The sequence below is a fragment of the Hemitrygon akajei genome, chromosome 17, assembly GCF_048418815.1.
Source record: "Hemitrygon akajei chromosome 17, sHemAka1.3, whole genome shotgun sequence".
NCBI lineage: Eukaryota > Metazoa > Chordata > Chondrichthyes > Myliobatiformes > Dasyatidae > Hemitrygon > Hemitrygon akajei.
This window is the reverse complement of record NC_133140.1, coordinates 17,590,546-17,616,417: the sequence shown is the minus strand read 5'-3', so window position 1 is coordinate 17,616,417 and position 25,872 is coordinate 17,590,546. Positions and strand designations below refer to the sequence as shown.

Here is a 25,872-nt window from a genome sequence, read left to right as displayed (position 1 = left end):
GGGGCGACTGTATGAAATCCGCAACCTGGGTGGCCGTCTCCTGGTCAAGGGCGCTTACCACGTGGTAGTAACGCATGGAATCAGAGGATATCTGCCGAATCTAGAACTGGGCTTCTGCTTGGCTAAACCACACGCGTGGTCGCAGCATCCAGAAAGTCAGCCGTTTTAGCGAAACTGCGTGAACAGATGAAGAGTCGGTCATCTTTGGTCCAAATCCTGTTTGGACCGTTGGGGTCACCAATGTAGCGATGTGCTACACACAGCGCTGAAATAACAACACGCAGTCAGTAAGTCGTTTGGAGACTAGTTTATTCAAACTTCGCAGTGCTGGCATTTAATCCCTAGCGCCCGCCCTCTCCGGGCGGAAATGACATTAGAGGTGCATTACCAAAGTCTCCCCCCGTGCACTGGCTATTTGTGAGCCGGTTTGCCTGCGCAGGCCCGGCAGGGGGGTGCACACAACACAGAGGCAGGAGTGAGGAGGCCAGTGAACAGTGGTGTTTCTACCACCAGTGGTGGGGCAGAAAAGCCCGCTGTTGTCGCCCACCCTGCCAGGGCCAGGGCCAGAAAGTGGGTCGCCAAAATGCCCTCTTTGCTACTACCATCAGGTAAAAGGTACAGAAGTCTTGGGACCTACATCACCATGTAGTACAGTTACTACACTACAACCACTAGGTCCCTGAACCAGTGTGAATAACTTCATTCTACAGCCTAACGTCTCGCGTACAAGGACTCTCTGCAGCTTGCGTTTTCAGTGTTATTTTTGTTTGCACAGTTTATTTTGCTTATAGGTTGTTTGTGAGTCTTTGTTTATGTATAGCTTTTTGTAAAATTCAATAGTATTTTTTCTTGTAAATGCCTGCAAAAAACGTATATCAAGGTATTATGTGGTAACATATACATACTTTGATAATAAATTTACTTTCAACCTTGAACACTGTAAATCTCCTGAAAGATGAGTTTGAACAGTCCAAGATGGTTGTGGTTTTCTGATTCTGGCTTGACGTTAGAGATTTGCGAGTGACCTTTGAGACTGGTCTTTTTATTTGGGATGGAAGGCTTGAACTACACAGTACCAAACTTCCAATTGAATGCCCTTTGGCCTATCTAATCTGTGATGAACTATTATTCTGCCTTATTTCAATTGACCTGCACCTGGACTATAGCCCTCCATACCCCTCTCATCCAAATTTCTCTTAAATGTTGAAATCAAACCCACATCTGTCACTTCTGCTGACAGCTTGTTACACTCTCTCACCATCCCGAGTGAAGAAGTTTCCCCTAATGTTCCCCTTAAACAGTTGACCTTTCGGCCTTAACCTCTATAGTTCTAGTCCAGGGGTGGGCAAACTTTTTGACTTGTGGGCCATAAAGGGTTCTAAAATTTGACCAGGAGCAGATGGACGGAGTGTTTTGGTAATACACCTCATAAGAGAAAATAAAATATCATGGGATATGTAGAAAACATGTGCTTTAATTTCAATAGAAAATGAACAAATGCATTACAACAAAATATCTGTCTTTGAAGTCCCATGGTATTTAGCTATTTATTGAAATGACTTTTAAAACACTGAAAATTAAATGAATAAAATACAGCTTTTTTTAATAGTAACAGTTATTATTTTAAAGCACTGAAAATTCTGTTATCCTTCAAGATATTATCATCATCACTCTCCTCCAGACTGTCTTTATTTCAAAAACGGTAGGAGATGCAGGTCTACTTGTCCTGCTCCTTCTTATTCAATTGTCCCCTGTGCCAAAACTCAACAACGACCAGCACAAGGACAGAACAGTGACAGCGCGCCAGTATGCGGAGCGCGTTATTTGATCTGGAGCGCATTTTTTATTTTGAGAACGTACGTGCACCTGCGCACTACTCATGTCCATCACTTAACAGAAATGACATGTAACATGTAAGGCTTATTGAAAAAAATAACGCCAGAATTGTGGGGAAAAAATGTTAACAATGTTTATTAATATAATTTCATCAAGTTCTGTGGGCCGGATTAAAAAGCTTAATGGGCCGCATATGGCCCCCGGGCCGTAGTTTGCCCATGCCTATTCTAGTCTCATCCAACCTCAGTGGAAGGTGCCTGCTTGTATTTACCCCATTTATAGCCCTCATACTCTTGTGTACCTCTATCAAATCTCCTCTCATTCTCCTACACTCTATGGAATAAAGTCCAAACCTATTCACCTTGCCCAATAACTCAGGTTCTCATCTCCTAGCAGCATCCTTGTAAATTTTCTCTGGAGTTTTTCAAGCTTACTGACATCTTTCTTGTAGATTGTAAATTGTACAAATAAATAAATGTGTGGAAGGACCATGAGGACCTTGTGCCCTGTTGACATGAACTGACTGGATTGCAGACGAAAATTGACCCTTTGGATAGTTAGCATCCAAGAACAGTCATAGTACGTCACCTTTTCCGCCAACTGCGAGCCATGTTGGGAAGGTAGGGCTACAGTGAGAGAGAATGCAATACACGACTCACAGCTCTCTTCAAACCCATTCGAAATACACAATCCATGGAAGTTGCAGCACAACGATGCTCTTCGCTGTTTTATGAATATTGATTGCTGAGATTGACCTAGTCCTGAACATGTCTGCACCATCCCACCATCTAATATGGAGGGGCCAGTGCACAGCATCAGAAAATGCTGCAGAGGTTTGTAAACTCAGCCAGCTCTATCATGGGTACTAGCCTCTCTATCATCGAGGGCATCTTCAAAAGTTGATGCCTCAAAAAGGTGGCATCTGTCATTAAGGACCGTCACCACCCAGGACATGCCCTCTTCTCATTGCCGCCATCAGAGGGGAGATACAGGAGCATGAAGACACATTCAACATTTTCAGAATTGCTTCTTCCCCTCCACCAACAGATTTCTGAATGGACATTGACTCCATGAACATCTCCTCACTTGTTTGCTCTCATTTTGTACCACTTGTTTGTATTGTATATACAGTGGATTCCAATTGATTGTACAATATCAGGACCAGTATGTTTTGGCACAGTTAAGTAGCTGCCCTAATTAGCTGAAGTTTCATGGAAATAGTTAAAAATGTTTTTTAAAGACAAACTGTCATTTAACTGATTAACAAATTATGTATTTAAATCATATATGTCAAACTCAAGGCCCGCGGGCCAAATCCGGCCTGCGGTGGAATTATCTTTGGCCCGCGAGATAATATCTAATTACTATTAAAGCTGGCCTCAGTAATCGAAGCGCCTATGGCGTATGATATGGCTAATGCTGAGTTTATTCAGGTACCCGGTTTTCAGGGTTTTTAGTGTTTATTCGGCAGTCTTGCTCGGCAGTCTTCTTCATAAGAAACGGAATTTGTAAAGTGAAACACTTTGTAGTTATAGCAGAGACTGAGACACATGAGAGCAGGCTGAAAAAACGGAGGCAACGAAAGCTGCGTTCGCACGCGTCCGACTGATCCGGCCCGCATGAAGCTGCATTTTGCTCAATCCAGCCCGTGACCTAAAATGAGTTTGACACCCCTGATTTAAATGAAATATAGAGCAAATTATAATGCTACCCATACTACTACAGTACTATAAAACTATTAGTTTCTAATAGATGTTCACCCAGTGTAGGCTGCTGTGATCTTTTGATTGACTGTAAATGAACAAAATCAGTGCAGCCATTGAGTACAGATAATAGACTGCCTTCATTGCCTTTCTGTGTGAAGTAGTGTTGGATTCCAACAATAAATAAATAGTGTTAGATGGATGGTTTTTAATTTGGTCCATTAGTGTCATCTTTTCCAGCTAGAGTCATATCTTTTTCTGATGTATTGGCAAGTGTTTGAATCATTTTAAGTCAAAAAGAGCAAAATTATCGAAGATTGCTGCATTTTGAATTGCTGCCCATCAACTAAAATGGATAATATTACACAGGCACATGCAACTGATGCTAATTAGAAACTGTTCACTCTAATTCTGGTGTAGTGTCTAATGGCTGCACAAGTTCACATGACTGGCGCTAGTTAGAAACTTCGACAGGTCTCCCGTCCCAATTAACTGGCATAGAGACATTAGTTTTTTGTCCCAAATAAGTGGCTGTGCTGATTGACAGATGGCCCAATTACCCAGAATCCACTGTATATATTTCTTATTACATTTTATAGCTGTAGCCTCAGGCTCGCTCAGCTCGCTTCCATCTCGGGGGAGCAGCCTTAGGCCCCGCCAAACTGGGTAATCAGCTTGTGTAGGTGCTGTGTGATGTCCCCAACACACCAAATAACAGACAGTACACCTTATACAATTAAATGGGTTCACTTTATAGATCTTACTGGAACTATGTACTTAATAGAGATACAATATAAAAGGAAAAGTAAAAGGCGCCAAACTTATCAAAGTTCAAACCACTTCGTGCACAAATGTTGGAGCTCAATTAACGAAGTCTTCTGGCCACCATTCGATCCCCTCCGACCTCCTCGACTCGTAGTGATCAACCAAGCACCCCTGGCACGTCTGTCTTCGTCTCCTCTCCTTGTGGTAAACCCTGGCCTCAGACCCCTGCTCGGGGTCCGTTCCATCGCCCAGCTTACAGCATCGCGTCCTTTCTCTCTCACCCCCTCGCGCTGACTCCCCAAAAGCCCGCCAACAATAGCTTACAGACCCAGAAGAGCGAATAACATCTATCCCAAATGGTTAACAAATGAATACAATTCTCGTTATCAGTAATTTTAACCCAAACAAAGCTGTGAAAGAAAGCACTCTCTCTAGTTATCATAACAAAGAAGCATTCCTACTTTTAACAAAACAAAGAAGCCATTTTGATTAACATACGCAGTAACATAAAGAGAAAAAAGAAACCCCTTTACACCAAGAAACCCCCTTACATAGCATATATTATGCATTGCACTTCCTGTAACTAAACAACAACAGTATGTCAGTAAATAATAAAATTGAATCTGATTCCTTCAGTAAACTGCTTTCTTTCTGCGGCAGGGATTGCTGGCCTTCGCCGTGGTTGTCTACAGCTTCAGCTACCGTTGGATGCAAGGGATGGCCCAGCCCGTGTTCTCTAGTGACAACACGCTTCTCGATGGTGGCATTGACCTGAACATGGAGCAGGGTATGGCAGAGTGAGTGTCCACAGTGCTGCTTGTTCAAGTATTTGAATGTTGTATTTTAGTCAATTAGCCAAAGGAGAACCAGTGTAATTGTTTGAAAAATAAAGAAAAACATTGGTTTTGTCACTCGTATATCTAAATATACAGTGAAATACGGCAGTTTGTCTATTCAAATCAGCAAGTATTGTGTTGAGCAGCCCACGGGTGTTTGCAGTGGCAACGTAACATGCCTAAGCTTACTGACCCTAACCATATGTCTTTTTGAATATGGAAGGAAACCCACACGGTCATGGGGAGAATGTACAAACTCCTTGTAGGAATCAAACCTCAGTACAGGTTGAGTACCCCTTATCCAAAATTTCATAATTCATTTTTATTTATCGCTGACATGACATCAAAAATGGAAAATTCCACAAAATGCTGGAAAGCTTCTCAGGCGACAAGCAGGTCTCTGCACCACAGACAGTCTGAGAAGTAACCTCATGAATGTAATGAACAGAAACTAATGAAAAAAATAGAAAAAACACTATAAAGCAAAAAAGATTAAGATATTGATCGTGGATAGAAAGAATAGATTCGTCCATGTTGGAGTGATGAGGTTATGGAGTACTTGCTGACACAGGACAAGATAGGACAAAGTCAGCATGGTTTCCTTAAGGGGCAAATCTTGCCTGGCGAACCTGTTTGAATTATTTGAGAAAATTACAAGTAGGACAGATAAAGGGAATGCAGTGAATGTTGTATATTTGCATGTTCAGGCCTTTGACAAGGTACAACACATGAGGCTGCTTATCAAGTTAAGAGCCCAGGAAAGTTACTGGCATGGTTAGGGCATTGGCTGATTGGTAGGAGGCAGTGAGTGGGAATCAAAGGATCTTTGTCTGGTTGGCTGCCAGTGACTAGTGGGGTTCTGTAGGTGTCAGTGTTGGGTCCACTTCTTTTTACACTATATATAAATGAGGTAACAGGTAGGCTGAAGAAGGACTTGGGACAGATTAGGAGAATGGGTAAGAGAGTGGCAAATGAAATGCAATGTTGGAAAATGCATAGTCATGCACTTAGGTAGTAAAAATAAATGTGCAGACTATTTTCTAAATGGGGGAAAAGATCCAAAAATCTGAGATGCAAAGGGACTTGAGAGTCCTTGTGGACACCCTAAAGGTTAACTTGCAGGTTGAATCAATGGTGCAATGGTGCAATGTTAGTAGTCATTTCAAGCTATCTAGAATACAAGAGCAGGGATGTGATGCTGAGGCTTTATAAGGCACTCATGAGGGTGCAATATGAGTGTTGTGAACAGTTTTGGGCTTCTCAAAAGATGTGCTGGCATTGGAGTGGGTCCAGAGGCAGTTCACAGGATGATTCCGGGAATGAAAGGATTATCATTTGGTAGCTTTGGGTCTGTACTTGCTGGAATTTAGAAGGATGAGGGGGTTCTCATTGAATCAGGAGCAGGTTTATTATCACTGGCATGTGACATGAAAATGTTAACTTAGCAGCAGCAGTTCAATGCAATACATAATCTAGCAGAGAGAAAAATAATAATAATGAATAAAATAAAAATAATAATAAATAAGCAAGTAAATCAAATATATTGAATAATTTTTTTAAACGTGCAAAAACAGAAATTCTGTATATTCTTAAAAAGAAAGGTGAGGTAGTGTCCAAAGATTCAATGTCCATTTAGGAATCGGATGGCAGAGAGGAAGAAACTGTTCCTGAATCACTAAGTTTATGCATTCAGGCTTTTGTACCTCCTACCTGATGGTAACAGTGAGAAAAAGACATGCCCTGGGTGCAGGAGGGCCTTAATAATGGACACTGCCTTTCTGAGACACCACTCCCTAAAGATGTCCTGGGAGGCTAGTACTTTGTAGGCTAGTACCCAAGATGGAGCTGACTAGATTTACAACCTTCTGAAGCTTCTTTCGGTCCTGTGCAGTAGCCCCTTCATACCAGACAGTGATGCAGCGTGTCAGAATGCTCTCCACAGTACAACTACAGAAGTTTTTGAGTGTGTTTATTGAGATGCCAAATCACTTCAAACTCCGAATAAAGTATAGCCACTGTCTTGCCTTCTTTATAACTACATCGATATGTTGGGGCCAGGTTAGATCCTCAGAGATCTTGACACCCAGGAACTTGTAGCTGCTCACTCTCTCCACTTCTGATCCCTCTATGAGGATTGGTATGTGTTCCTTCGTCTTACCCTTCCTGAAGTCCACAATCAGCTCTTTCATCTTACTGACGTTGAGTGCCAGGTTGTTGCTGTGGCACCACTCCACTAGTTGGTGTATCTCACTCCTGTGAGCCCTGTCATCGCCCTGAGATTCTACCAACAATGGCTGTATCGTCAGCAAATTTATAGATGGTATATAACCACATAACCATAGTTGAGCAATGCCTAGCCATACAGCCATGTGTATATAGAGAGTAGAACAGTGGGCTAAGCACACACCCCTGAGGTGCGCTAGTGTTGATCGTCAGCAAGGAGGATATGTTATCACCAATCTGTACAGATTGTGGTCTTTCAGTTAGGAAGTTGAGGATCCAGTTGCAGGGGGGGAGGGTACAGAGGCCCAGGTTCCTCAACTTCTCAATTAGGATTCTCAAATCTTTTGAATGTTGAAAGGCCTAGACAGAGTAGTTGTGGAAGTGGTGTTTCCCATGGTGGAGGAGTCTAAGACAAGAGGGCACAGCCTCAGGATAGAGGGGCATCCATTTAAAATATAGATGCAGAGTAATTTTGTCAGCCAGAGGGTGGTGAATTTGTTACCACAGGCAGTTGTGGAGGCCAAGTCGTTGGGTGTATTTAAGGTGCAGATTGATAGGCTCTTGATTGGATACGGCATCTAGGGTTGCAGAGACTGGTGCTGAGGAGAAAAAATGATCAACCATGATCTACTCCATGGGGGAGTAGACTCAATTTGTCAATTCTGCTAATTCTGCTTCTGTCTTATGATCTTTTGGAATATATGCCGCTTAACAGTATGCTGATCTTGAAACAAGCAAAGATCTAACATGACAAAGTGAAAATTGAGGGTAATTGAATATTCATTAAGCTAATTGCAGAAATTGAAGAAAAGGCACAGCATTAAATTTTTAGTGTCTGCTGATCACGAAGATCTAACACCAAAACAAGTCTATGATGCTGATTGTTTTTATACCTGATGTAAAATCTGAATAAAAAGTAAAATACCAATACAGTGTACTGTAACCTTTTTAATCAAAGCACAGCATCATAGGTGCAGACTGAAACCCTGCTGTTTGTTGTTGTTCAACACCAGTTATTCTCTTGATGCTGCTGTGCTGCTTTTGTTACCCTGCACAGATTATATTCTCATTTTATTAATGATGTGTAATAATTTTCATTGTTAAGTACATAATGTAGGATGAACAAGTATCGGTAGCACATAAATTCAGAGTCAGAATCTCTTTCCCCTCCCCCCATTCCTGTGACTATGTGGGTTTCACCCAACAGTCCAAAAATGTATGGTTGGTAGGTTAATTAATCATTGTAAATTGTCCCATGATTAAATCGAGGGATTGCTGGTCTGTGTGGATTGAAGGGCCAGTAGGACCTGTTCTGCATTGTATCTAAATAAATGATGCAAATGACCAGGTTGAGAGAAAAACAATTTTCATTTCACAAAAACATACATGCTTTTCAAGAGTATTTGAGTGGAATCTGACTTGCTCTTTAAGAACATTAACGACCACTTTTACAGGGAGGAGCATGAAACAGAGAATTTGGTAATCTCACCCAATCTCTTACTCCAGAATTAATGATGGGCCTAACTGAATTTCATTCACATTTACACCTTTGGACCTGCCCATCTGCCCTTTAATACAGTTAGCTGATCAGCCAGTCATGTGGCAGCAACTCAGTGCATAAAAGCAAGCAGGCATGGTCAGAAGGTTCAGTTGTTCACACCAAACATTTGAAAGGGAAAGAAATGTGATCTGCGTGACTTTGACTGTGGAACAATTGGTGCCAGACAGAGTGGTAAGAAACTGCTGATCTCCTGAGATTTTCATGCACAAAGACTCTAGAGTTTACAGAGTCTGGTGTAAAAAAATGAAAAATGCATCCAGTGAGCAGCAGCTCTGTGGGCGAAAACACCTTCTTAATCAGAGAGGTCAGAGGAAAATGGCAGACTTGTTCAAGGTGAAATTAACTTAAATAACCACATGTTACAACAGTGGTGTGTGGAAGAGCATGTCTAAATGAACCTTGAAGTGGATGGGTGACAGCAGCAGCAGACCATGAACATAAACACACTATGGCTACTTTATTAGGTACAGGAGGTATCTTACAAAGTGACCACTGAATTTATAATGGCCCTATTTTTTTTTTACATTTTTTTATTAGTTTTTCAAAACATTTTACAAATTAAAAACCCCAAATCCCAATGAGGAGCATTAATACAGTGCAAAATTAAGCATACAATAACAATATGCTACAAAGGAAGAGAATTTAACAAAAAAGCACCTAAATTAAAGACAAGTAAGCTTAGTGTCCTCCCCAAGCCCCACAACACAAGATAAAAAACAACAACAACTCCAGACCAACCACAACACAGTATAAAGAGTATAGGTCAGGACAGTCAAACTCCCAGACTGTGAATACACTTAGCAACAGAGGATAATAATGCCTACTACCAGAAAAAAAAGGGAGCTGAAAGCAAGGGACCGAAAAGAAGAAAAAAAAAAGGAAAAAAAACCCTAGTCAAGAGGAAGGTTATGAAAGTACTCGATAAAAGGTTCCCAGACCTTATGGAACTTTAGATCCGAATTAAGAACTGAATAATGAATTTTTTCGAGGTCCAAGCAGGCCATAATGTCGTTAAGCCATTGCGCATGAGTGGGCGGGGCAACATCTCTCCATCTAAGGAGGATCAAGCGTCTAGCCAGGAGAGAGGCAAAGGATAGTATTCGGCATTTGGTCGGACCCAGACATAAATCTGTCTCACCCCAAAAACCGAACAGAGCAATTAAGGGGTTTGGTTCTAGGTGCTGATTCAGAATACCCGATAATGTAGTGAAGACATCTTTCCAGAATTTCTCCAAGCTAGGACAGAGCCAGTACATATGGATGAGAGAGGCCACGCCCCTCTTGCATTTATCACAGAGCGGGCTAATGCCAGGGTAGAATCGAGATAGTTTAGATTTAGACATATGGGCTCTATGAACAATCTTAAACTGTAAAAGGCAATGGCGAGCACAAAGAGAGGTTGAGTTAACCGATTTGAGAACTGAGTCCCAGCTCTCCTTGGATAAGGAGATATTTAAATCCTGCTCCCAGGCCATTTTAATTTTATCCACAGGGGCCCGTCGTAAGGCTGCTAGTTTATCTCGGATAGTTGAAATTAAACCTTTACCTAGTGGATTAATGGAAAGAAATAGGTCCATAACATTTTTCGCAGGCATTTCAGGAAAGTTAGGAATTAAAGGAGCAGTAAAGTGTCGGATTTGGAGATATCTGAAAAAGTGAGCGTTAGGCAGGTTGAACTTAACAGAGAGCTGCTGAAAAGAAGCGAAGCGATTATCAATGAAGAGATCTTCAAAATGTCTAATGCCCTTCCTGTACCAAACATGGAATGCTGAATCGTACGTAGTAGGTAAAAAAAGGTGATTATGTGCGACAGGGCTAGAAACGGAAAACCCCTGGAAACCATAGCATTTCCTAAACTGAGCCCATATACGCAAAGTGTGTCTAACAGGAGGATTAGCTATTGATCTGGGCAGACTGCTAGGGAGTGCAGAGCCAAGAAGTGCAGAGATAGATAATTCTTTAGTGGAGCTCAACTCCATTGCCACCCAGTTAGGGCACTCGGGTTGGCCGTGGAAGAAAGACCAGAAGGTAGCACAACGTATATTAGCTGCCCAATAATATAAGCGAAAGTTAGGTAAAGGCATGCCACCCTCTTTTTTAGATTTTTGGAGGTGGATTTTATTCATTCTAGAGCGCTTATTCTGCCACAGATATGACAAAATAATAGAGTCTAAGGAATCAAAAAAAGATTTAGGAATAAAAATTGTGATAGATTGAAATAAGTATAAAAATTTGGGGAGAACATACATTTTAACAACATTAATATGACCTACCAATGACATAGATAGAGGTGACCATTGTACCAGACTCTGTTTTATAGCATATGAAAGGTTGACAAAGTTTTCACGAAAGAGATCTTTAAACTTCCTTGTGACTGTAATTCCAAGATAAGTAAATTGATTATGGACTACTTTAAAAGGGAGATCACGAAATATTAGTTCTTGTGCTTCTTTATTAATTGGGAAAAGTTCACTCTTATGTAAATTAAGTTTATAGCCAGAGATCTGGCTAAACTGGTCAAGAAGTGAAAACATTAGAGGTAAGGATGTAGACGGATTTGAGAGAAAGAGTAATAAGTCATCAGCATAGAGAGAAACTTTATGCTCAACACCTCCTCTCCAAATCCCGGCCAATTCAGGACAGTTTTGAAATGCTATCACCAGAAGTTCTATAGCCAAATCAAAGAGAAAGGGACTTAAGGGGCATCCCTGACAGGTGCCACGTTTGAGATTAAATACTTGGGATTTCTGAAAATTAGTTAAAACAGAAGCAGTAGGACACAGGTACAGCAATTGGATCCAAGAGATGAAACATTGGCCGAGGTCAAATTTTTCTAAGACTGCAAAAAGGTAGTTCCACTCTATACGATCAAATGCTTTCTCCGCATCAAGGGAAATAACACATTCAGGAGTCCCAGTTGGAGCTGAGTATAAAATATTAAATAGACGCCGAATGTTAAAAAAAGGGAGACGGTTTTTAATAAAGCCTGTTTGGTCACCAGAGATAATGGAGGGAATAACAGTTTCTAATCTATGAGCCAACACTTTAGCTAAGATCTTTACATCAACATTGAGCAGAGAGATCGGCCTGTACGAGGAACACTCTGTTGGGTCTTTGCCCTTTTTTAAAAGAAGAATAATAGATGCCTCATTGAAAGAGGGTGGCAATTTGCCGTAATTAAACGAGTCAGATAATACTGAAAGTAACTGAGGAGAAAGAAGTGAAGAAAATGATTTATAAAATTCTACAGGGAACCCATCAGGTCCAGGAGATTTCCCTGAGGACAGTGCAGAAATTGCAAAAGATATTTCTTCTGATGATATAGGCGCATTGAGTTTGGCTTTGAAATCAGATGAGAGTGAGGGGATATTCAGATTCTGTAAAAATTGATCAACAGAGATATTGTCATTCAGAGATTCAGAGGAATAAAGCCAAGAATAAAAATTTTTAAATGCATCATTAATTTCTAAATGATCCAATGTAAAGTCTCCGTTCTCCTTCCGGATCTTTGTAATATGTTGTTTGGCTTTGGAACGCCTCAGCTGATTGGCTAGGAATTTACCAGACTTATCCCCATGAATGTAAAAGCGACTCTTGCTTTCGAGAAGTTGGCGTTCGACAGGTTGAGTGGACAGAAGGTTAAATTTAGTTTGGAGTTCAATGCGCTTCTTGTATAATTCAGGGTTCTTAGTTTGGGCATATATTTGATCCAAATCTTTAATCTGGTTAATGAGGTCTGATCGATCTGCACGGGATCTTCTGTTGAGATTTGCTGTGTAAGAGATTATTTGACCCCTCAGATATGCTTTCATGGCATCCCAGACAATCTGGGATGGCACTTCAGGTGATGTATTAGTGTTAAAATAAAAGGTTATCTGACCCTTAATAAATTTTACAAAATCATCATCCGATAATAAAGTTGAATCAAACCGCCAGTGTTTATTCCTCTGAGGGAGACCAGGAAAGTTCAGAGAGAGGGTAATTGGGGCATGGTCAGAAATCAGTATACTCTGATAGTCACAAGAGTGGGCAAATGGGATAAGTTGGTTATCGAGTAAGAAATAGTCAATTCTAGTGAAGGTATGGTGAACGTGAGAAAAAAGAATAATCTCTGTCCGTAGGATGGAGGAAACGCCATATATCAGAGATACCAAAATTAGAGAGAAACGATTGGATAGCTAAGGCAGATTTAGTAGGTGATCTGGTAACAGAGGACGATCGATCCAGTTTAGGATCCAACCAACAGTTGAAGTCACCACCCAGTATAAGAGAGTATGAGTTTAAGTCTGGTAGTGAGGGAAAAAGCCATTCAAAAAAGTTAACATCATCAAAGTTGGGAGCATACAGGTTTGCTAGTGCAACTTTAGTGTTATATAGTTTACCAGAAACAATAATAAAATGGCCATTTGTATCAGATATTTTATTATGGAGTTCAAAAGGAATATTTGAGTTAATAAGAATGGAGACTCCCCTAGCTTTAGCGGCAAAGGATGAATGAAAATGCTGACCCGCCCACTTTGACAGAAGCCGGGAGTTATCAAAACAACGAATATGAGTTTCTTGAAGGAAAGCAATGTCAGCTTTGAGTTGTTTGATATGTGAGAATACCTTCCTCCTTTTAACAGGGTGATTCAATCCCTTTACATTCCAGCTCACGCATTTAAGTGCACTAGCCATTATCAATTACTAATGCATAAAAGGCAGCAGGCATATAAAAAGTCAGGCAGAACACTAGCAGTCTGGGAGCAGAGATGTAAACATAGATTCGTAAAATCAAAACATATACATGTCCTGAGCAATAAAGAGAAACAATAAATACAGTGAGTGATGTTGGAACTGGAAAATCCATCCCACCCACACAACCCAAAACTAGACGGCTACCAAAACAAGTAGCTAGCTCTACCAAAAAAATTAACCCAAATACAACTTCCAGATCTGTGTCATTGACAACAGTTCCATATAAATACTATAGCAAATAGTAACTAGTTTATGCACTAGAAAACATAACTACAGATTAGAACACCTTCTGCAGAAATATAAAACTTAATACAGAGAAAATCGGAAAAAAACCAAAACTAACCTACCCGCGAAAAATTATAGAAGAATAAAGTAAGAGAAAGGGGGGAAAAAAGATTAAAAAAAAAGGAGAGGAAGGGGAAAATTATAAATTCAAGACGAGTATTTATCAACCATTTACAGAGAGGAGAGAAAAAAATTCAGAGATTAGAAAAAAGGGGTGAAGAAAGGGAAAAAATGATAAAATAAATAAATATTTAAAAAAGGAAAAATAAATCAGCAATTAAACTGTGAACCAACAAACAGGGAGGCCTTCACTAAAGACTTTGAACCTCCAAAACAAGTTAGAGTCAGTTGTAAAACTCTGTAGATAAGGTTATATAAGAGTAAAAATAGATTACACACACACCAATTCCCGGGAGAGATTGTCAACAGCCCTTAGAGTTTCAATGAATAATGTCTGAGTGATTCAAGTGAAGTCTGAGTCCAGAAAAAGTAATTTTACTACGAGGAGTACTTATCCACCATTTTAGGAGGTCCGATCAGATTCCGAAGATGACTGGATAGCCGGAAGACTTGCCACAAATGCTTCAGCTTCCTTCACCGACCTGAGCCACTTGTATTTTCCAGTATTAAGCTTCATTCGTAGATCAGCAGGATTGCGAAGAGAGGGTTTAAAACCACGATCAAACAGCACTTTCATTACGCCTTTAAACTCAGCGCGCATCTTTAAGGTCTGGGGTGCAAAATCTTCCACAAAGCAAATGGTTGTATCCTGGAAAGGAAGAGACCCCCTGCGACGTGCCTCCACAATCAGACTGTGTTTTACCTGGTATTGATGGAAACACAAGATTACTGGTCGCGGACGGGAGCCCAGAATTCCGGGGGGAACGTAAACTCTGTGTGCCCGTTCGAGTTCGGGCGGCTTCGGAAGCAAATCTTTCCCGAATATCTCACAGAGAAACTCGGCGAAAAACTTCACGGTTGATCCCTGTTTGGTCGCCTCTGGCAATCCAAGAATTCTAAGATTGCAGCGTCTGCTGCGATTTTCGAGATCCACCATTTTGGAAAGGAGTTTGTTAGATTTTTCCTCTAAGCTGGAACAGAGAGTCTCCAAGTATCGAACACGACTTCCTAAATCTTCAGAAGTCGAATCGATGCGAGATAAGTGTTCAGCATGCTTGTCCACTTTATCGTTGATCCGATCCAGTTTGTCTTCCAACTGTTTGAAAGCGGTTTTAAATTCCTTTAAAATTTTGTCTCGGAGCTTTCCGAGCGCAACCAAGGTCTCGTCCGAGGGCGCCATAGCTTCCTTTCCCCCGGATTTAGAACTCTTGCTAGACATTGTAAGTTAGATATGTTCACAGGCAAGTAAGAGATACTGAAAAAATTCCTAACTAAGGTTTAAAAAATGGAGACATTTAGTGCAAAGATAGCGACATTAATGGAACAAAAGTTCGGAGCAGCTAAACAATCGCCATCTTACCAGAAGTCCCCCTAATGGCCCTATCTTAACTTCATTTACATCTAACATGAGTATTCTGCACACGGAAAGTGGCAAAAGCTCAGATGATGCAAAGTTGATTGTTAATTTTAAAGCTTGTTTAATAGCCAAAAAGGAATGAAGCAATGCTGCCCTACTGTATGATAAGAAAGCTGCAATCTCATTGGAGCAACACTGAGGGACTGAATATGTGTGTTTAAATGCTGTTTCTGTCAATGAAAATTGTTGGCAGTTCCATAAAGCTTGCCTTGATGGGTGCTAACCTGCCATTCTTTCTCTTACAGGCATTTGAAGGACATTATTTTGCTTACTGCTATTCTGCAAGTCCTCAGCTGTGTGTCCATGTATTTCTGGTACTTATGGCTCCTAGTAAGTTCAAACTAAATTCATTATCAATGTACGTATATGTCACCATATACTACCATGTTTTTTTTGCAAGCATTTACAGGAATATAAAAAATACAATAAAATTTCTGAAAACTACACATATATATAGAGGAAGTCTAAAACCAGAGAACACAGCCTCTGAATAGAGGGGTGTCCTTTTAAAACAGAATGAATGAACTACTTTCGCCAGAGAGTGGTGAATCTGTACAATTCATTGCCACAGGCAGCTGTGGAGGCCAAGTCATTGGGTATATTTAAGTCAGAGGTTGATACATTCTTGATTAGTCGGGGAATGAAGGGATACAGGGAGAAGGCAGGAGATTGAAGCTGAGGGGGGAAGTGGATCAGCTGTGATGAAAGGGGCTGAATGGCCTAATTCCGCTCCTATATTTTATGATCTTCTAAACAAAGACTGAGACAAGCAACCAAAATGCAGATGAAGATAAAATGTGCAAATGAAAAATAAGTAAATAACTAACACTGAGAACATGAGTTGTAGTGTCCTTGGAAGTGAATCTGAAGGGCCTCAGTGCAAAACATCGACTGTTAATCTTTTTTATATATGCTACCTGACCTGCTGAGTTCTTCCAGCATTTTTTGTGTTGCTCTAGATTTCCAGTATCTGCTGAATCTCTAATGCTTATAGGTTGTGGAATAGTTTAGAGGTGAGGTGAGTGAAGTTATGCTTGCTTGTTCAGGAGCCTGAGGGGTAATAACTGTTTCTGAACCTGGTGATGTGAGACCAAGGTGGTACCTCCTGCCTGATGGTAGTAGCAAGAAGAGAATTTAGCCTGAATAGTTCAATAGTTCCATTTCATATCAGAAATGTATACAGTATACATTCTTGTTCTTCGTAGACGTACATGAAAACTGAAGAGTGCACCAAAGAATGAGTGACAGTAAAAACGTTAGAACCCCAAAGCCTCCCTCATTCCATCTCCCATGCACAAGCAGCAGCAAAGCAACAGCCCTCCCCCCACTTACTTCAAAAATCATCAGCTCCACCCACGAAGCAAGCAATATCAAAGCCCCAAGACAGAACATATCACAAAAACTAATCGTTCACACAGCAAGAGGAGAGACATAAACAAAACAACTCGCTGATTTGGAATGATAAAGTCTGCTGCGTCGCTTTTATTCCGAGTTCTCCAACTCCAGAATCAGCACCAAACTCTTCCCCCACTATCGAGAGAGAGAGAGCACGCAATTCGGCGTGTACAGAACACCCGACAGCTGATCCACTGTTTCTGATGTTCTATTTTCACCTGCAACATTTCAGTCGGTGAAGCCGGCAGAACCCTGAAGGCATGCTAGTTTTCTAGTCAGCATCCTTGGGATATCAAAAAGTGGCTGGTCGTGAGTTCACAAGAGCGGGTCACACCACTGCAGAGAACCCAAGTCTGAGTGTAACTCTGGCTCAGGATCTCCATCCTGAAAAGGAAAGAGTGACATCAAAGGAAGAAAATAAGCATTTCTGTTTCCACAAATTAGCTCAAAGGAGTCGTTGTTAAGCGTCATCGTAGCTCCATGGGGGTCCATGATGATGGATGCTACTTTCTTATGGCAGTGGTGTCTTGTAGATGTGCTCAGTGCTGAAGATGACTTGGCTAATGATGGACTGGACTGATTCCACCACTTTTTGCAGACTTCCATTCTCAGGGATTCTTATCATCCCAGGCTAAGATGCAATCAATTAGGATCCTCTCCACTGTACAGCTATAGAAGTTTGTCGAAGATTTAAAACGAGGTTAAGATCTATTTACTGCATGCTTGTGTTTTCAAAGGAATTTTTCCGAATAGTGATGGGGTGTGGTTCAAGAAGGAACCAGGGTTAAGGGCACAACATTATGTGCAGGAGATGAAGAAGGAACAAACTGCCAGTCTAGACATTTTAGTTTAATTGTACTGCCTGTGCACTATAAAGGCTGACTGCTCTTGTAGCCAGACTTGTGTTTGGTATATAACATATATAACCATATAACAATCACAGCACGGAAACAGGCCATTCCGGCCCTCCTAGTCCGTGCCGAACTCTTCATCTCACCTAGTCCCACCTACCCGCACTCAGCCCATAACCCTCCACTCCTTTCCTGTCCATATACCTATCCAATTTTACCTTAAATGACACAACTGAACTGGCCTCTACTACTTCTACAGGAAGCTCATTCCACACAGCTATCACTCTCTGAGTAAAGAAATACCCCTTCGTGTTTCCCTTAAACTTTTGCCCCCTAACTCTCAAATCATGTCCTCTCGTTTGAATCTCCCCTACTCTCAATGGAAACAGCCTATTCACGTCAACTCTATCTATCCCTCTCAAAATTTTAAATACCTCGATCAAATCCCCCCTCAACCTTCTACGCTCCAATGAATAGAGACCTAACTTGTTCATCCTTTCTCTGTAACTTAAGTGCTGAAACCCAGGTAACATCCTAGTAAATCGTCTCTGCACTCTCTCTAATTTATTGATATCTTTCCTATAATTCGGTGACCAGAACTGTACACAATATTCCAAATTTGGCCTTACCAATGCCTTGTACAATTTTAACATTACATCCCAACTTCTGTACTCAATGCTCTGATTTATAAAGGCCAGCGTTCCAAAAGCCTTCTTCACATGAGACTCCACCTTCAGGGAACTATGCACTGTTATTCCTAGATCTCTCTGTTCCACTGCATTCCTGAATGCCCTACCATTTACCCTGTATGTTCTATTTGGATTATTCCTACCAAAATGTAGAACCTCACACTTCTCAGCATTAAACTCCATCTGCCAACGTTCAGCCCATTCTTCTAACCAGCATAAATCTCCCTGCAAGCTTTGAAAACCCACCTCATTATCCACAACACCTCCTACCTTAGTATCATCGGCATACTTACTAATCCAATTTACCACCCCATCATCCAGATCATTTATGTATATTACAAACAACATTGGGCCCAAAACAGATCCCTGAGGCACCCCGCTAGTCACCGGCCTCCATCCCGATAAACAATTATCCACCACTACTCTCTGGCATCTCCCATCTAGCCACTGTTGAATCCATTTTATTACTCCAGCATTAATACCTAACGACTGAACCTTCTTAACTAACCTTCCATGTGGAACTTTGTCAAAGGCCTTGCTGAAGTCCATATAGACTACATCCACTGCTTTACCCTCGTCAACATTCCTCGTAACTTCTTCAAAAAATTCAATAAGGTTTGTCAAACATGACCTTCCACGCACAAATCCATGCTGGCTACTCCTAATCAGATCCTGTCTATCCAGATAATTATAAATACTATCTCTAAGAATACTTTCCATTAATTTACCCACCACTGATGTCAAACTGACAGGTCTATAATTGCCAGGCTTACTTCTAGAACCCTTTTTAAACAATGGAACCACATGAGCAATACGCCAATCCTCCGGCACAATCCCCGTTTCTAATGACATCTGAAAGATCTCCGTCAGAGTTCCTACTATCTCTACACAAACTTCCCTCAAGGTCCTGGGGAATATCCTGTCAGGACCCGGAGATTTATCCACTTTTAAATTTCTTAAAAGCGCCACCTCTTTAATTGTCATAGGTTCTATAACTTCCTTACTTGTTTCCCACACCTTACACCATTCAATATCCTTCTCCTTAGTGAATACCGAAGAGAATAAATCGTTCAAAATCTCTCCCATCTCCCTCGGCTCCACACATAGCTGACCACCCTGATTCTCTAAGGGACCAATTTTATCCCTCACTATCCTCTTGCTTTTAATATAACTGTAGAAGCCTTTTGGATTTACTTCCACCTTATTTGCCAAACCAAACTCGTAACTTCTTTTAGCTTTTCTAATCTCTTTAAGATTCCTTTTACATTCTTTATATTCCTCGAGCAATTCCTTTACTCCATGCTGCCTATATCTATTGTAGACATCCCTCTTTTTTCGAACCAAGTTTCTAATATCCCTTGAAAACCATGGCGCTTTCAAACCTTTAACCTTTCCTTTCAACCTAACAGGAACATAAAGATTCTGTACCCTCATAATTTCACCCTTAAATGACCTCCTTTTCTCTATTACATCCTTCCCATAAAACAACTTGACCCAATCCACTCTCTCTAAATCCCTGCGCATCTCCTCAAAGTTAGCCTTTCTCCAATCAAAAATCTCAACTCTAGGTCCAGTCTTGTCCTTCTCCATAATTATATTGAAGCTAATGCTATTGTGATCACTGGACCCGAAGTGCTCCCCAACACATACATCTGTCAGCTGACCTATCACATTCCCTAACAGGAGATCCAACACTGCCCCATCTCTAGTCGGTACTTCTATGTATTGTTGCAAAAAACTATCCTGCACACATTTCACAAACTCTAAACCATCCAGCCCTTTTACAGAATGAGCTTCCCAATCTGTGTGGAAAGTTAAAATCTCCCACAATCACCACCTTGTGTTTACTACAAATATCTGCTTTCTCCTTACACATTTGCTCTTCCAACTCACGCTCCCCATTAGGTGGCCTATAATACACTCCTATCAGTGTTACTACACCTTTCCCATTCCTCAATTCCACCCAAATAGCCTCCCTAGAGGAGCTCTCTAATCTATCCTTCCAAAGCACCGCCATAAGATTTTCTCGGACAAGCAATGCAACACCTCCTCCTCTGGCCCCTCCTACTCTATCACACCTGAAGCAACTAAATCCAGGAATATTTAGTTGCCAATCACACCCTTCCTGCAACCATGTTTCACTAATAGTTACAACATCATAATTCCAGGTATCAATCCACGCTTTAAGCTCATCCACCTTTCTTACAATGCTCCTAGCATTAAAATAGATACATTTAAGATACTCTCCACCTCCTCCTCTCTTTTCATCCCTAGCAATGCATTCAAATTTATTATCCTTTTTTTTCTTCTCCCCTACATCTTATATGCATGGTATAGGACATGCATATTGAATGATATGGCCCTGGACAATGAGAAGCAGAGAGATCTTAGTGTATAAGTCTAAGAATCCCTAAAGATGGCAGCACAAATGCACGAGATGATGAGGAAGTATATAGGAAACATGCCTTCATTAGCTGGGCCATTGGATAGAAGAGCAGGAAGGTCACAGTACTATATCATAAAACTGCTTTGGCAGGTGTTGAAGTATTGTGTACAGTTGCTGTTGCCATGCTGTGGGACTAGAGAGGTTTGAGGAGAGCTTTATCAGGACACTAAGTCAGATGAAGCACTTTGGTTACATGGATAGGCTGAGTTTCTTTTCCGTGGAGCAGACAAGGAAGCTAATAAAGGTGTATACAATCACAAGGGACAAAGATGTTACAAACTTTTTCCCTGTCATGGAGATACCTAAAACGAGAGGATATGGGCTTAGAGTAAGGGGCAAAAGGTTTACAAGGAATCCAGAGAAGAAGTTTTAATTGACCCCGAGGGTGATTGGAATCTGGAATACTTTGATTCAGCAGTTAACATTTAATCAGTATCTACACAAGCACTTGAATTGTGAAGGCACAAAGGATATTTGATGGACAGCATATGTGTGGATGGGCCATGTGGCCTGTTTCTGTGCTGTAGGACTCTAAACTCCATCTGAGCAGTGCTCAGAACTGTAATGAGAATCCCCCACAATGAGTACAGTGTTGGATGAAGAGTCAGGTCTAGTGTTGATGCTGATTGGAAAATAAATATTACCATCTTTTGAACATGGTGGTTTTAGTTCAACATTTATCTACTTTATCTTCTCTAAATTACAGCCCTGTTGCCTTGCCCCTACTGGGCAGAGCAATAAATACTTTATCGATGCCAAAGGAAATTACAGTGTACCAGTAGCAGTCCAAGTGCATGGATATACAAATATTAGAAAAGAAGTAAGAAAGAATTTAAAAAATAACCTCAACAGTCTAACAGGAGGGGAGGGGGGTTCATCGCATCCCTGGCTATAGGTTGGCTGATTATTGAGCCAACTGGTCAAGAGTAAGAATGACCTCCTTGTAGCTCTCTTTGGAGCAGCACAGTTGTCTTAGTCTGTTACTAAAAGTATTCCTCTGTACAGCCAAAGTGGCGATCAGAGGGTGGGTAACACTATTCAGAATTGCCAGGATTTTTCGTAGGGTCCTTTGTTCTACCACAGCCTCCAGTGTATCCAGTTTGACTCCTATAACAGAGCCAACCTTTCTGATCAGTTTATTGAGCCTGTTGGCATAACCTGTGTAGATGCCATTGCCTTAGCACACCACCACGTAGAAGATTGTACTGGTAACAACAGACTGGTAGACATGTGAAGGAGAGGCCTGCATACTCCAAAGGATCTCAGTCTCCTCGGAAAGCAAAGGTAACTCTGGCCCTTCTTGTGATAAAGCTTCTGTGTTGGTGCTCCACTCAAGTCTGTCATCCAGGCGCACCCCCAGGTACTTGTAGGTCCTCACCTTCAGCAGGGAGCAACACAGGCTTAGTCTTCCTAAAGTACACCACCATCTTACTGATGTTGAACTACAAATTATTCAGCTTGCACCATTTGACAAAGTCCTCCATCAGAGAATTTCTGCAGATGGCATGACTTGGTGTTGTATCTGAAGTCTAAGGTATATAGGGTAAACAGAGCTGCTTAAAGCCATGAAGGTGTTATAGTTATAAAGGTGTTTGAAGGGGCTCTTGAACCCATAATCCATCAGTTCATTCATATCAACAAGATGTATGGAATTGCAGAGTGACGGAGAGCAAAGCTGAAATTCCCAGTCTGACTCCCTTTGTTTCCCCCCTGCATAATCCCTACAAAACAGTTATAACCCTGAGGAAACTTATGCTCCCACTCATTTAAGCTTGTACTCCCAGATTGACTCTCACATTTCTTTTTTTTAGGCACCAGCAAGAGCTCTTTACTTACTGTGGGTGAATATCCTAGGACCCTGGTTTACGGCGGAACCTCCCACAAACTCAGATGTATCCGAAAAGAAACAGAAGAGGCAAGAGCGACGACAGATGAGGAAGCTGCAGTAGGGTGGCAGAGCTGTTCCCAGACCCTTGTTAATAGATGGATTGCTGGAAGCTAGTCTCACCTTCCCCACTCCCCCACCCCGCCCCTCCTGTTGCCACGTTCCCAGTCATCACTTTGTTGAAGCCCTGTCTGCACTGAGAGACGGTCACTGCTTCTGAACCACAGCCCCCACACTTCTATGCTGCATTTATCCCGAGCCAAAAGAGAGCATTACTCAAGCTTCGAATCCTGCCTTGTGTCACTGAACTGGTGGGTGGATCGAAGGTAAATGTGATGTGTTGACATTTGTGGATCACTACCTCATGCTGCAGTTTGTTAGTTAGCCCCTGTGATTGTTCACTGCAGTACTCCTCCCCAATGCCTTGTCTCCCCAAATTCATAACCGGGGCGTAATTCATCAGGTGTTAGTCATTGTTTGGGACTAAGCGGCTTGGACATTGCTAACGTGAAAGCCTTGGCCAAAGGAAGAACTGTGGATGAACTGAGCTCTGCTTTTGGTGTCCACATCTGCTTTGCACTGCAGAGCCCGAGTATGGAACTGTTGGCATCGACAGAGACTCATCTCTGACCCAGCTGAACAGTGGAAACCCATGGTCAGTTATCAAACATGAAGCCTGTCACCGCTTGACCAGGACCTGAGTCTGGAGATGCTTGTGTTTGCTGTTGTCTCCAATCTTTTGCTAATAAGGCCAGTCATGTGCCATTACCATGGCAACTGCATGTCTTCTGAGTGCAACCCCAGCAGCCTTCATCCCCATACACAGACACACACTTTTTCAACTTTTGTACTATGAGCTAGCAAACCTGATTCTGGCAGGTCATTGCTCAGGATGTAGTCCATGGCCTCAGTTGTCTGCATGTGGAGACGAGTACAGAAATAGCAAGGGGAATCTGACCTTCCAGCAATCAGTGACTCCATCCACCACTTTGACTCTATTTCCCATAGTTTCCTTGGCTAGAAAAATCCTACTAGTATTGTCTATTAAATTAATTGAGTTAATTCCTGCTCAGTAGAAACTTTGCTACGCAGGAACTAATTGTTTACATCTACTAATTTAGTAGAATTTTATGAACTTCTTCCTTGTTCCTGAGTACCCTGAATTTATGACCCCTTTACCATTAGTGATTGGAAAAGTTTCCAAATAGAACTTGAAATTATTTCATAGGATCTAAAGCCTGCAGTATGATACTGCTCCAGTAAGTTCAAGTGCAGTTTGTAATACTTCTTCAAAATGTAAAACTCCTTGGAATGTTGGAAACCTTCTGCTGGCATGCTTAATCTATCCTCCCCTGCAGGACTTGTTTTCTTAGCGCTCTCTTTTTCCTACCTCAGTTTTCCACAACACCATAAATTGAACTCTGCTACTCACTGAGTCTTTGGAAACACGAGCACAAATTCTCAACAGATACTGCTAAGCCATTCGGAGCGGGCTTATTATCTGGAGGTGGTGTGGCTCAAATGAGGGTGTATATTCATGAAAGATTCAAGGCATTGTTGTTATAAGAGTAGGGGATTATCCTGGATGCCATGGTAAGTATTTATCTCATGAGGGTATTATTGAATCGGATTTGGGTTATTACTATGTGTGGAATCTTACTGTGTGTAAACCTTTTGCCCAGATTATTACATTGAAACAATACCTTCAACGAGTACTTCATTGGCTGAGCCACCCTGAGACTATATGAATGCAAGAACACCCAAAATGGTGGAGGGACTTAGCAGGTCATGGAAAAGGATAAACGGTCAACCTTTCAGGCTCAGACCCATCATCAAGACTGGAAAGGAAGGGGAAGGAAGCCAGAATAAGAAGGTGGAGAGGGAAGGGGGGGGCGGTTGAAGTGAGAAGTTAAGAGGTGATAGTTGGAAAAGGTAAAGGGCTAAAGAAGGAATCTGTTATGAGAGCAGAGTAAATTATGGGAGGAAGGGAAGGAGGAGGGTCTCCAGACAGGTGATAGGCAGGTGAAGAGGAGTGAAAGGGGAGTCATAATGGAGAATTGAAAAGTAAGAAGATGAAGAGAGGAGAAATATAAATGCCAAGACTACCTTCATGTGAATGAACTCCTTGATTCTTAATTTCACCTTGATATAATGCTGTGCCTCTCAGTCAGACACTGAGCTGCAGACAGTCCGCCAGTTCCATAAGTGCAGGCACTGGGGATTGGAAAGGGCATTGGCGGGATTGGCGCAAGGACCAAGGGTTTTCACAGTAAGCCATCTGCTGTCTGAATGCATCGCTTGAAGTGGTGAACGAGTGAGGAGGCAGTGGCTGCATGGGCCAACAGTCACCACCGAATGACTTCGATCTTTATTTACTGTGTTACATCAGTGACAATTAATTTAAGGTTTTATTAAAATGAAACAACCAAATTTACAGAATCAAATATTGAATAAATATTATATAATGTGTTGCATTGTGCCTTTGACTGCATCAGATTTCATATTTTGCCTGAGTGTATTGTTACTGCCTGTGTGAATTACAAGGAAAAGTCACATTTCAGTCTCTCAACTCAATCTCGAGTTGAATCAGCAATTATGTGACTTATTCATTCATAGGGTGTGGTCATCCCACTGAGCTGGCACTTTGTTGCCCATGGAAACACAGACTTCAGATTTTGAAATCTGGGGCAATGAACAAAATACTGGAGGAAATCAGCAGTTCAGGCAGCATCTATACTCACCATCTTCCTTGTATTCAGTTATCCATCCCTAAGATGCCTCATGAAGTATTGCAGTGGTGTGGGTGTACCCTCAATGCTTTTGGGGTGAGATTTCCCAGATTTTTACCCAGCAATAGTGAAGGAATCCCTGGATGATGAAGGGGAGGGGCAGCAACAGAGGGAGATAAAATGAGAGAGGGAACTGGGATGGTGAAGAGAAGGGGGGCATTACTAGAAGTTCGAGAAATCAATGTTCGTGCCATCAGATTGGCAGCTACCCAGGTGGAATGTAAGGTGTTGCTCTTCCAACTTGAGCGTGGCCTCATCACAGCAGTAGAAGAGGCCATTGACTGGCATGTTAGTATGGGAAGATGAATTAAAATGGGTGACCACTGGGAGATCC

General features: G+C 41.6%; 1 protein-coding gene across 1 annotated transcript in view; it reads left to right on the top strand.

The window, feature by feature from the left end:
* Positions 1 to 25,228, top strand: part of tmem208 (transmembrane protein 208) — a 34,181-nt gene extending 8,953 nt beyond the window's left edge. Inside the window, exons 4-6 of the mRNA XM_073069719.1 lie at positions 4,965 to 5,101; positions 15,729 to 15,813; positions 22,676 to 25,228. Coding sequence (XP_072925820.1) covers positions 4,965 to 5,101; positions 15,729 to 15,813; positions 22,676 to 22,813 — 360 coding nt within the window. The 3' untranslated portion in view covers positions 22,814 to 25,228. The remainder of the gene's footprint in view (positions 1 to 4,964; positions 5,102 to 15,728; positions 15,814 to 22,675) is intronic.
* Positions 25,229 to 25,872: the final 644 nt, after the last annotated feature.